General features: G+C 33.5%; 1 protein-coding gene across 4 annotated transcripts in view; it reads left to right on the forward strand.

Annotated features, from left to right (window-relative positions):
• The window catches only part of CCDC102B (coiled-coil domain containing 102B), a 268,638-nt gene extending 254,960 nt beyond the window's left edge, over positions 1–13,678 (forward strand). For 3 of the 4 annotated variants that reach the window (XM_070452938.1, XM_070452936.1, XM_070452934.1), the window contains one exon: positions 12,931–13,678. In XM_070452938.1, the coding sequence (XP_070309039.1) occupies positions 12,931–13,000 (70 nt within the window). In that variant the 3' untranslated portion in view covers positions 13,001–13,678. Of the gene's footprint in view, positions 1–9,037; positions 9,191–12,930 lie in introns of those variants that run through there. The other variant, XM_070452937.1, reaches the window with a different exon arrangement.
• The last annotated feature ends 578 nt before the right edge of the window (positions 13,679–14,256 follow it).

Below are 14,256 nucleotides of genomic sequence, written 5' to 3' on the forward strand. Positions count from 1 at the left end.
GTATGGCATTGTTTTGTTAAAGTTTGTCTGCAGTGTTCTTCCTCCAAAATGGGAGCATGTAAATAAACTCTGTAGAGATTACCTATATTCTATTGAAAATATCAGTCATAACACTGTTCTAGTTGTTTGATTGTGACTGGTGAATTTCTGGAATGTCTGTCCTCTGAAAAACAGAAATACATTGTGTGGAAAAGGAATTTATGCATGTCTATGACATTTTACAGTGCATTCCTTACAAATACTTATTTAAATGCAGAATTATTTAAATTTTGAGTTACTCAAATTCAAGTGTATTTCCATTTCATTATTTTACTCCATGCCCCTCAAATTGTATAATATTCATACATTATAAGGTATCTCAGTAAGTGTGTTGTTTGTAAGCTACCCTGTGGTATCCTGTTACGGCAGCCTCAACAGACTAAGACATGGTTGGAGCCTGGTGCTAATCCACTTTAGCACTGGTGTACTTTAATTGATCCCCAGAGGATGAGATGCTTGGATGACCCAGTGGACATGAGTTAGAGCAAACTCCAGGAGATAGTGAAGGACAGGGAAGCCTGGCATGCTGCAGTCCATGGGGTCACAAAGAGTTGGACACAACTTAGTGACTGAACAACTTACAACTAAAGCATGATTTTGCTTGTAGGAATAGTGTTTCTGGTGTCTCAAGTGCAAGTCTTAATGTGTATATCAGGGTTTCTCCAGTACAACCAGGAAGGAACCTCAGCTTATCCCCAGAACAGTGAGATCTCTAAAGCTCTCAGCTCCTTGGTATCTGTTCTCTGCAGGACCTTCCAGAGTCGAGTCTTGCACATGGTCAACACAGGACCTGTTAGAGGACCTAGGACACAGTCCATGCAGATGTTTGGAGTGTGTCTGTCTCCTTTTCTCATGACACTTTGCCACCTAAACCCCACCAGTCCCACAGCCCCAGACTCTGATCTGTGTCTCCTGCACTCACCGGGACCAGTATTCTCTGTAGGACTCTATTCTCCGTGCAGCATTTTGAAAAATGTTCCTCATGAGACGTGCAGGTTTAGTGTAGGTCCCACTTCAAATACTTCCCTTCTAAAATTCACAGCATAATCCATTGCTTTCAAATGTGTTTTTATATATAGTTTATACATTGTGTCCCATTTTTATAACTATTTACAGCAGCTGAGTAAGTTTGATACCAGCTATTTCTTCTTGCTCAGAAACTATTAGTTCTTCACATATACTTCAGCCATTCCCAATAAATCAGAAAATTCAATTAAATCTTTTATGTTCAAATTTTTTCCCCATCTTTCTGCTACTACGTGGGTCTAAATTATCATAAACTCTTCCCTGGGTTCCTACACTAACTTTCAACTCATAGCTCCAGTTTCAGCACATATTTTAGAGAGTAGAATTCTAGAAATATAACATATTATGTCCCTCTCTGGGTGAAATTTTTCAGTAGCTTCTCATTAAACTTATGAGTAAATATTCAAACTCCTTAAAATACTTGGAATGATGTAAGCTTTCTAAATGGTTTTCTATGTACATCTCTGTTTCTTCTTTATATTTCAGCAATACCGATTTTTTTAAAAATTTCTGCATCTCCAAAATTTTACCCACAGCTATACTTTTAGCAGCCTGATTTTTTTTTTATGACTGTGACATGCTCATCATTCTTTCCCTGACTTCTTTCTGTAGTTTCAGGTGACAGCTTAAGTGTCACTTTCTTGGTGAGGCATTTCCTGATCCCATAGAACTTTACTCTTAATCTCATAGCATCCTAATCTTTTAGTTCAAGCCACATACCATAATGTGATTTCCCACTTATATATAGGTGTATGCTTTTAATATCTATATTTTCCATATGTAAACATCATGAAGACAGGGATCATGTCTTTGTTTTAATTACACTCTGTGCCCAGTGATATTACATAGTATGTGGTACATAATAGGTGTTACAGAAATATCCACTGAATCAAAGAAAAATATATAATATTTAACTTCAGAAAGAAGGAGCTTCCAAAGTCAACATCCAGAGGTTTAATAATTAAAATTTTCAAAGAATCTTTAAAAATTGGAATTGGAAGAAATCGCAAAGATTACCTATCCAGCCACCATACTGATTTAATAACCCCTTTGATAACATCACCTATACTTGAATCATTCCAGAATCAGGGACTCACTATTTCACAAGGAATTATATTCTATTTTCAGACAATTCTTATTATTTTAAATTTATATAGTTTATTAAATTTTATAGAATTATTAAAATTTATATAATTTAAGCCTTCTATTGAAATGTTTTACTTATAATCTTATGGCAAGTGGTCTCTCATTTCACAAAAGAATTCTGACAACAATGATACACACATTTTTTTCCTTTTGTATTTCTTCTGAAAATAAACTACTCAAAGTCATAATTAAAAATGAAATTATTCTTACATCTTACTGTGTTACAAAATGACATTCCATTTTGGATGCTTTAACATTATTGGCATTCTTTGAGCTATATGTTAGATCTATTTATCACTGTGCATAGTTAATGATTCATATTTGCATTAAATAATTTTGAATGTGAGTCAAAATATAGACTTAAAAAGACAAATTTATGGAAGGAGAGTCTTTTAGCTAACATTAACAAAGATATACGAAAAATTTTAACTACAGTGTTCACATCTGCCCATTATTGTCAAAAAAGAAATGAAAATCTTTGTGTGTATGTATGCATTACAGTAAACAGTAACTGTTTCGAATGAGAAGACTCATGAAACATAGAATATCTATTTAGCACACTTTAGCTCAGTGTGCGTGCATGGTTTAGAAACGTATCTATACTCTGTCTCACAGAATTGTAAAACAGTCAAGTGAGAAAAAACATTTGAAAGCATTTTTAGTTTTCAAGTGAAATGTTCTAATACTGCCCACTTAATCATAAGTAATTTTAAAGAACTTTTATATGTATTTTTAAAATAAGTAAAGTGAAAGACTAATCATAGACACAGTTGTTTGCTTTTATATGCATGAAGCAATTTGCAAAACTGAATTATTTTATTACTGTGGTCCCTGTTTCTGAATCATTTTTATCACCACTATTCTTTGGAATGTATTTGTTGCGTTTGCTGACAGTGACCCACTTTCTCTCAGCTCTTCTTTGAGACTATATTAGACCCTTCTAAAATTGTATTAACTTTTATGGGTCACTATATGAGTTATTATTTCAGCACAGTAAGTTACATTTTCCAAAATGCTGCCAATGGATCTTCATTAATCTGGGGAAATGGAAGTGTTTGGTGGTATAATTACATATTGGATCCTTTTAAGATTCTGGGTGAATAAAAATAGAAACCATATATGATATAATGGTGTTTTAGCTATCATACTAAAATCTAATAGCACCAATGATTCACACATTCATATGTAAAATGCTGACATAAGACTATGTAAGCAGTCCTTTTCAAAATGCCATGGTGAGATTATACATTGATTGTGCTTTCTCTAAACATAGCAGTAAGAAATAAGACCTGTTTTTATAAAGTCATTAAGAAACCTAAGCATGTTTAGTGGTACAGATAAAACTCTCCATTAGCCAGAAACAACAAAGAAACGTAAAACAGCAGTGTAGCTGCAGGCAAGAGTTTGCCTGTCTCTGGATTCAAATGTGGGCCATGATGAATATGACTCAGAGTGGCAAGAATCAGTTATAAAGTGAAGGGAAGAAGGGAGAAAAGACATTCACGACACCTGAAGAATCTCCAAAATTTCTCATCATTTTCAAAAGCCTGTACAAAACTGATCAAGAAAAAAGGAAGAAATACCTATTTATATAGGTGAGTTTTATCAACTTTAAGAAATGGATAAAGAACATTTTAGAGAAATTCAAAAGCACATTTCCTAACATATGTTATGAGACAGGAAATTATTAAAACTTAAACTCGATAAAAATAGTATAAGAGAAGAGTATTACAGATTTATGTATGATTATGGGTGAAAAAATTCTAAGTGATAATTTTGGCACATGGAACCTAGAAGTGTTATAAAATATTCATCATGACCATATGGTGTTTATCCTCAGAATTCAAGAAAGGTTCTCTATCAAAAATGTATTAATATATTCTACCAATTCAACTCAGGAAATGGGATGGTTATTATAAAAAATAATAAAACAATTTTAAAATGTTAACCCATATTCATGGTTAAAACTAAGAATATCTGAGAAGTTCCATTTTCTACTTAGAATTTCTACTTTAAAGATATCAAATATTATTATTTACAGGGAATCATTTAAACTCATGAGTTCAGAAATGAACCAAAATAGCAAAAATAAACAGTAAATCTGCTATTCAAAGTTGTACCACAGTAGATGAATAAGCAAGAAGAGAGAGGCAATAGTGCTATTATATACAGACAAAACATATATCCAAGACAAGGGACAGACCCATAATATAAAAAGTTAAATTTTCTTGATAAAAGTTCAATTAAATAAAGATATAAGAAAAAATTCCAATAACAATTCAAAAACTATGAACAAAATATTTAAAATATGGCTCTGAACAAACCAAAACAATGGATAACATGTTATAATAAGGATGTCATTTCTCTCCAGACTAATCTTTAAGTTCATGCATTTCCAATGAGAATATCAACAGAAATCTGCATGGAATTTATCAAATTGTATTGATATTCACATAGAAGAGAGTAAAGAAAGTAGTTTCTAAAATAGGTATGCTCTTTCTGAAAACAAACAAAAAAAAAAGGAAGTGCCTTCAATCATTATCAGACATTGATAATCATTTAGAGCTATGATAATTAAGGTAATGGATGTTGGCTTCATAGATCATAAGCCATGATCTGACCTTGTGGAAAACTGCATAGCAAGCAAATAGAATGTGTTCAACTTGTTCATAGATAAACACCCCTGGACAGTATTTCCTATTAAAATCAAATATATTATAAGGATGTCTACAACATTTTCCAATGAAAATTTTTTTTAGCTATTTTAAAAATCACAAATTTAAAACAAGGCCAGGTGGTGAGCATTATGTCTTCTGACAATTTATATTACTTTAAAAATGAACTAATACAGTGAACATAACTGAACACCAAGTCTTTTTTTTTCCTCTGTGACTGTAATGTTTTCGCTATTTTGATAAACAGTTATCCACACATATATGTCATAGATAAATAAATGGATCGGTGGATGGACAGACAGGTAGAAGGAAAAAAGAAAGAAAGGTAATTTCATTATTTCAAGAATATTGTTTGTCTTGCTCATTCCTTTATACTAAACACTTAGAACAATGTCTGGAACATCCCACATGTGTAAGAAATATTTTAATATAAAAATACTAATTTACCATTAAAGAAATGTTATATACTTAACTACATTCCCTTTATTTAAAAACACTGTCATGACAGCTGGATTGGATAATTTTGTGCTGAAATTTCACAAAAGAGGTCATATTGTATATTTCACATTTGCAAAAGGTAATGTTTTTGGTGGCGAAACTAAGACATTTTAGAGAGTAGAAATAAGGAAATGTTACCTCAGTGTCAGTTTACCAATTTTTCTAGACTTATAAGTTAACAGCTATTTGAAACCTACACTATTCAGATCGAAAATGTAATCGTATATAAGACCTATAGAAGCAGAAGCACAATTTCTGTTCTTTTATTTCTGAGTTCAGAATCCAAATGCTGATGTGAGTAAAGCCTTATATTTAAGTTTTGAAGGTAAAGTGAATATTGTGATAGGAAAGCTTTGACATTTTAAAAGATGGAATTCCAAGACAGCAAACAAAGATTCTAATCTTTCTTGGCCGTATGTGTTTGCACACAAATGCTTGCATTATTTACAAGAACATGAGCCGATAATCATCTCACTTACTTGTTTGCATTTAATATTGATTTATATTGTTTCTTAATAGATTTTCTTCATCATTCTCTTATTTTGATTTAGAGATGACAAACTTCAATGTGAATGAACTAATCTGCTCTTTTCTATAGTCTGTATATTTCTAAATTTTTTCTTATTTCCATGAATGAGAAGTTATAAAATATGAAATCATCCTGTGACTGTTTATTTCTTCATGGTACAGTGAGAAAAGGAAATCAGAGCTAAATTTCATCAACCTCATGAATGAATAACTACATTGTACATTAAATACTGTCTTGTATTTTATAGTATAGCTAAGAAACTCACATTCACACTTCAATGGAGCTATGCTTTTAAGAGCATTCTTAAAGCAGCTACCAGAAACACTTTTTAAGTTCTGTTTTCAGACATACAGAAATATACACACACATGTGGTCATTACTTCTATTCTTTTAATATATTTGTTTTTTTCTTTCTGATTTACTTCACTCTGTATGACCTGAATGTAAGGTCATACATTATAAAACTCTTAAAGGAAAACACAGGGAGAACACTCTGACATAAATCACAGCAAAATCATTTCTGACCCACCCCCTCCCAGAATAATGAAAAAATAAACAAACAGGACCTAATTAAACTTAAGAGTTTTGCACAGTCAAGGAAACCATAAGCATGATGAAAAGACAACCCTCAGAATGGGAGAAAATATTTGCAAACTTCAGTTCAGTTGCTCAGTCATGTGACTATTTGTGACCCCATGGACTGCAGCATACCAGGCTTCCCTGTCCATCACCAACTCCTGGAGCTTGTTCAAACTCATGTCCATCCAGTTGGTGATGCCATCCAACCATTTCATCCTCTGTCGTTCCCTTCTCCTGTCTTCAATCTTTCCCAACATCAAGGTCTTTTCCAAGGAGTCAGTTCTTCACATCAGGTGACCAAAGTATTGGAGTTTCAGCTTCAACATCAGTCCCTCCAAAGAATACTCAGGACTGATTTCCTTTAGGGTAGACTGATTGGATCTCCTTGCAGTCCAAGGGACTCTAGAGAGTCTTCTCCAACACCACAGTTCAAAAGCATCAATTCTTTAAGCGCTCAGCTTTCTTTATAGACTAACTCTCACATCCATACATGACTACTAGAAAAAGCATAACTATGACTAGATGGACATTTGCTGGCAAAGTAATATCTCTGCTTTTTGCTATGCTGTCTAGGTTGCTCATAGCTTTTCTTCCAAGGAGCAAGCATCTTTTAATTTCATGGCTGCAGTCACCATATGCAGTGATTTTGGAGCCAAAAATCTAAAGCCTCTCACTGTTTCCATTGTTTCCCTATCTATTTGCCATGAAATGATGGGACCGGATGCCATGGTCTTAGTTTTCTGAATGTTGAGTTTTAAGCCAACTTTTTCACTCTCCTCTTTCACTTTCATCAAGAGGCTCTTTAGGTTCTTCACTTTCTGCCATAAAGGGTGGTGTCATCTCTGTATCCGAGGTTATTGATATTTATCCTGGCAGTCTTGATTTCAGCTTGTGCTTCATCCAGCTTGGCATTTCACATGATACACTATGCATATAAGTTAAATAAGCAGGATGACAATATACAGCCTTGACATAGCACTTTCCCTATTTGGAACCATATGTTGTTCCATGTCCAGTTCTAACTGGTGCTTCTTGACTTGCATACAGATTTCTCAAGAGGCAGGTAAGGTGGTCTGGTATTCCCATCTCTTTCAGAATTTTCCACAGTTGTGACCCACACAGTCAAAGGCTTTGGCATAGTCAATAGAGCGGAAGTAGATATTTTTCTGGAACTTTATTGCTTTTTCGATGATCCAGAAGATGTTGCCAATTTGATCTCTGGTTCCTCTGCCTTTTCTAAATCCAGCTTGAATATCTGGAAGTTCACAGTTCACGCATTGCTGAAGCCTGGCTTGGAGAATTTTGAGCATTACTTTGTTAGCATGTGAGATGAGTGCAATTGTGTGGTACTTTGAACATTCTTTGGCATTGCCTTTGTTTGGGATTGGAATGAAAACTGACCTTTTCCAGTCCTGTGCCCACTGCTGTTTTCCAAATTTGCTGGCATATTGAGTGGCATATTGCTGGCAGCACTTTCACAGCACCATCTTTCAGGACTTGAAATAGCTCAACTGGAATTCCATCACCTCTGCTAGCTTTGTTCATAATGATGCTTCCTAAGGCCTACTTGACTTTGCATTCCAAGATGTCTGGCTCTAGTTGAGTGATCACACCATCATGGTTATCTGGGTCATGAAGATCTTTTTGCGTGGTTCTTCTGTGTTTTCTTGCCGCCTGTTTTTTTTTTTTTTTCTTTTTAATATCTTCTGCTTCTGTTAGATCCAAAGCATTTTTGAAAACTTAGCAACTGACAAAAGATTAATTTTCAAAATATACAAGCAGCCCCATGGAACTCAGTATCAAAAACCAGCCCAATCAAGAATTGGGCAAAAGACCTAAATAGACATACCTCCAAAGGTATACAGATGACCAGCAAACACATGAAAAGATGCTCAAAATCACTAATTATTAGAGAAATGTAAATCAAAACTACAATGAGGTATTACCTCACAACAGTCAGAATATCCATAATCAAGAAATTTATAAACAGTAAGTACTGGAAAGGGTGTGGAGAAAAGGGAACACTCTTACACTGTTGGTGGGAATTAAATTGAATCAGCCACTATGAAAACAGCATGGAGACTCCTTAAAAAACTAAAACTACCAAATGATCCCGCAATCCCACTAATGAACATGTACCCTGAGAAAATCATAACTCAAAAAGACACGTGTACCCCAATGTTCATTGCAGTACTCTTTACAATAGCCAGGATATTCTTGTAACATATAAAAGCATAACTTGGTGAAAAGAAAGGATTGGAGGCAGGTAAAAGATATGGATTTAAACAAAAGATCTTTATATACATTGTTAGTATGTAACTTACCTCTATAGATGGATTAATATAATTTATCATTCATATTTTTGGTCTTCTATGGTATTCCCATTTACTTAGGTCCTCAAAATACTAAATACTGCTCTATATATTATCCTTATTTTTATAATATCTTAGTTCACTGATACATTTTTGCATAGAAATATGCTTCAGAATGTGAAAGCATGGCATTTGATCTAAGGGAATACCTCCCCATTTTTTTACCCACGTAGCGACTTCTAAAGACAAGAGACATGGCCTTGAATTCAAGGGTAAGTGTCTAACTCTTCACAATAACCAGATTAAGCTAACTAAAAATTATGCAGGATATGGAACAATTAGATTCTGTGTTGTTCTTCAATTCTAATATAAACCATTGGCACCTAAATATTGTCTATCATCCTTTAAGGCATCTAGAATGTATATTTAAATTGCAATCTATTATATAATATTTGTGAACATATTTTTGGTACATTTTTGTCTTTTTAAAATTAAGCTTAAACTCTGTACATTCTAATTTCATTTTTCTGATAAATTCCATATGTTATACTTTGAAAATGCCCTTTATGTGTAGACTTACATTTCCTTATTTAAATATTTTACATAAGGTATTTTCTTCCTTCCATAGCTACATGCTAAATAACCTTAATTATAATTTTAAAAATGTTTCTATTGAAATTGTCCTGATTAGGAGAAAATGCAGATCATGTCAATGAACTATACTATTTCTGTTGAATTTTACATTTTAAGTGATTTCCATTGTTGGTGTGTTTTTCATGATTTAAGATTTAATTTTGACATTGATACTGCTCAAATTTGTATCTGAGTTTTATATCATCAGTTGGCACCTCAGAGTTGATGCCTAAGAAACTTGAGTAGTAGAGTCATACAGCTCTTTGAGATTTACAGTATTATCTTCTTATTATTGCCACGTCTGTCAAGAACACTACAGAACTCTGGCTGTAAAACTTGCTTACACATTCAAATGTGAAGACAAAAATATTGATTCAATCACAGATAATTTTCTAGCAGCACAGTTGATGTTCTGTGTTTACTTCTGGTTATTAAATTTTGATGATTAATCATTTCTATGACATATGCAATTGACAACCTCAAATAGCAAAAATTAATGATGACACGTCATTTCAACTCTTAAGAACATGTCTTCTGCTTTTAGAAATTCCCATTTTGAAAAGAGATTAAGTAAAAAGGAAGTAGTTTAAGTTATATAGATTGATTTGCATGTGTGTAAGCAGGAAGTTGACAGAATTTGCATTTTTTAACTGTAAGCAGAAAAATCTCAGAGACCCATACAAATCTGAATTTCCCCTTTTGTTGAAAATAATACCAAGCTCATAAATGCCAGCTGATTTCTGATAGAACTCCCACAAAATTGTATTTTATTGTATTTGTTACTTTTTATCTCTATGGAAAATAAGGTCAGTCAAATTACTATAATATTCTTGCCTCATTTATCTATTTGCAATAGAGTTGCTAGTGCAGAAACAAAGAACAAAATATGATTCTGGGAGGGAGAGAAGGAATGAAGATTAGCTAAGTTGCTTTTAACTCCTCTAAGATAGTTAAGAATTAAAATCAACCTATACTACCAAATCTGCTTATATTATACCTCATTTCATTATGTTAGCTTTATTTACTAAATTTATTAAATCTATTACCTTTGGGTATATAAAGATAAATATCTCATCCCTTTAAATCAAATAATCAAATATTAATTCTGGCCACATAATTTAAATTTTAAAGTTTTGCCATAGAATCTAAAATTTAGTGTGTATTTTTATTAAATTAAAATCTCAAATTAAAAAATCTGAAATGTTGACTTAGCATTAATAAAATTTTCAGATGTAATTTAATGGACCCATGAATTCCCACAAATATTTTCATTGAGGGGCCAATGGTATCTGGTGGATTTTATTAGCACTATATTTACAGATCTAATAAACATTGGTTATGATAATAAGAGACTATAATATTAGTATATTAAAACTTATAGATGGCCAACTGATATTTTTTATTTAATTCTTGAAATTCTTTCATAACTAGTCATATATCAGAGAAACTTATTTGGACAGGGGATTAAATGTAAAATACGTGTAGATACTTGCTTGTTATAAAAATATATATTATACTGTTAGTAATATCAACAAATAGAATTATTGAGAAAGTTTCAAACTTTGCTAGATTTTCATTGAATCATATGAGGTATATGAGAGCCTGAAAACTATTATTTAATTAGCTACAGAATGACTGTGTCAGGGAAATATAAATGGGAATAAAATGATCCACCCTGTGAAAGTCCAGCCTTGCTTTATGTATTTTCTTCATATGTATGTATAGATCCATGAGTTACCACTTCTGAAGTTTATTGGTTTAGACCACTGTCCTCCCTTGACCTTTACTGGAGCTGAAGGTCCTCATCCATCCTTAGCCCACTCTCCACAGTCTCCAGCTGGAGCCATCAGCATTCTCTGCAGGTTCACCCTTCTCCAGAGGCAACCTCCACCCACCCACCTCGCTTTTGGTTTCTCAGATTGTATGGATTATTCATTTTCAATGTTTCTGTTATTTATTTTTATTGAAGTAGAGTTGCCTTATACTATTACTATTAGTTTCAGGGGTATAGCAGTGACTTTTTATAGTTTATAAGGCTATTATGAAATACTGGCTATATTCCTTATGCTATTTATTATATACTTGTATCTTAATTTATACCTAGCAGTTTGTACCTCTTAATCCCCTTTGCCTATCTTGTCAGCCTTTACACTCATTCTCGTCTCTGGTAACCACTAGTTTGTTCTCTGGGTCTGTTTCTGTTATATTTATTTGTATTATGTTTTCGATTCCACATGTAAGTGAAAATATACTGCATTTGTCTTTCTCTGTTTGACTTACTTCACTAAGCATAGTACCCTCCAGGTTCGTCCATGTGGTCATAAACGGCAAAGTGTCATCCTCTTTTATGGTTGAGCAATACACCACTGTGTGTGTGTGTGGGGGGGGGGGGGTGCGTGTGTGACATCTTTGCCATTCATCTGTTGAACGACACTTATGTTGCTTCCATATCTTGACCATGCCGCTATGAATGTCAGGACATATATATCTTTTTGAATTACTGTTTTCATTTTCTCTGGATAGATACCCAGGAGTGGAATTGCTGGGTTATCAAGGAAACGCAAATCAAAACCACAATGATACAGCAACTCATTGCTGTCAGAATGCCTGTTTTCAAAAAGACAAGAAATAATAAGCATTGGCGATGATGTGGAGAAAAGGAAACTTAGTACTGTTGCTGGGAATGTAATTGGTGAAGCCACCATGGAAAACAGTATGCACGTTCCTCAAAAAAATAAAAATAGGACTACCTTTTGGCTTTTTAAAATACAAATTTTTACATACTGACACCCCACCCTATATTCCTTATTCCAGGATCATGTAAAAGTTTTTCCTCTTTCAAACAAATTTAACCCCGTTTACTCTGATCTTATTTTCCCAATTTATCTGGAATCTAAATTTGGCCATGAAGCTTATTTTTTCTTGTCACAGATTTTCTGACTTTGTACAAGCTTCTTTGATGCTGCCTATCAAATATATACTTAAGTCTTTGACTGATTTCGCCTTCTATGATTCCATTTTTAACTTCCTTTCTTGTAGATCCCTTGGGCTAAGTATTCTCTAGTTACTAATTACTATGTCCATTTCCTCAATTTACCGTTTATATTAACTTAATACAGCATCCTATATGCTGAGCATTGCTTTAAGCAGTATTGTATTTTTAATAATATTGTATTTTAAGCATATGTACTATATGTGTATAACTCAATCCATCTGTTCTTAAATACCATGCAAAATTGTTTTTGATTATGAAAGTATATTTTTGCATTCCAGAAAACCTCAGAAAATAGAAAAAACATGTAATCACAAAAGTTATTCACAATCTTAAATGTCAAAAATACTGGTAACACTTTGCTCAATTTTGCATAGTTTTGCAAGTGTCTATGTGTATGCATAGGTTCATTTTGTGTACTTATAATGTGTGTATGTATTTGGATGATCCTAAGAACTAAGAATTGCATATTTATTCTCTGTTATGCATTGTTCTAAGTAGAATTCTGCATAGAAGTACTGATGCTGAAGCTGAAGCTGCAGTACTTTGGCCACCTGATGCAAACTGCTGACTCATTAGGAAAGACCCTGATGCTGGCAAAGACTGAGGCAGGAGGAGAAGAGGGTGACCGAGGATGAGATGATTAGATAACATCATTGACTCACAGGACATGAGTTTGAGCAAACTCCAGGAAATAGTGAGAGACAGGGAAACCTACTGCAGTCCATGGGGTCACAAAGAGTCGGACACAACTTGACAAATGAACAGCAAGTAGAATTCAACCATCTAATCTCAATATCAACCGTGTGTTTATTTTCCCCATTTCAAAAAGGATGAAACTGAGGAAAAGAGAGCTTAAGTAATTTGCTTATTAAGTACAAAACAGGGATTCACATTCAGGCAGCCAGACTCCGGAGTCCATACTCAGGTATATAATGTCTGTTCTATACAACCTCTCTCTGGACACACACAAACACTCTTAGAATTATGCATATAATAAATATATATCTATATGCTAATTACATGATTCATAATATAACCACAATTATATCTATGTAGATTTGACCCTGCTTTTTATCCAAAATTATTTTTAAATATTTTGCTATTTAACATTACTAAAGCACCATTTTTGGACTATAATATTCTAAGGTATGATTATATTATTGGATGTTATTCCATTGTTAAACACTTTTCTTTCAAATCTTTAAATATTGTACATATTATTGCAATAAACATCTATGCACATAAATTTGTTGTAATTTTTCATTATTAAGAATACTCTGGGGACAGAGGAGACAGACACAGTCACTGATGTTTGGGTGTTTTAGTGAGTCAGTGTGGGGGGAGTTTGTGGGAGGATGGCAGGAAGGGAGAAAAAAATAGGTGCAAATATGAGTAAGATCCCATACTATTTGACTGCTGGACAGGAAATATCAGTATACTGTATAGACAGCAGTGAGAGAGGAGAAGCTAGCTGATGGTTTATATTATTTGTACTAACATGAAAATATCATGGCTACGAACTATAGTTTGGCTAGGGAATCTAAAGGGCTTCTAATAATTCCTCCTGGGGTGTCTTGGGAAAGGAAAAATGACCATCCATATGAAAAAGTTAATGAATGTAGGCTATTCATTTGAATAATCCTAGCCTCACTGTTGATTCTGTTTTCTTCCATGAATCACTTAGCTCCACTGAGGGCCAAGTCTAGATGGATTAGGTATTATCCAACCTCTCTTGCTTTTAATATAGTGATTTTCTTCCCTTTCATTTTCTTGCTCTATGCTTGGGTTTTAGTAAAACAGTCTATTGCTTTTCATGTTTAAATC

The sequence above is a fragment of the Odocoileus virginianus genome, chromosome 22 (assembly GCF_023699985.2).
Source record: "Odocoileus virginianus isolate 20LAN1187 ecotype Illinois chromosome 22, Ovbor_1.2, whole genome shotgun sequence".
Lineage (NCBI taxonomy): Eukaryota > Metazoa > Chordata > Mammalia > Artiodactyla > Cervidae > Odocoileus > Odocoileus virginianus.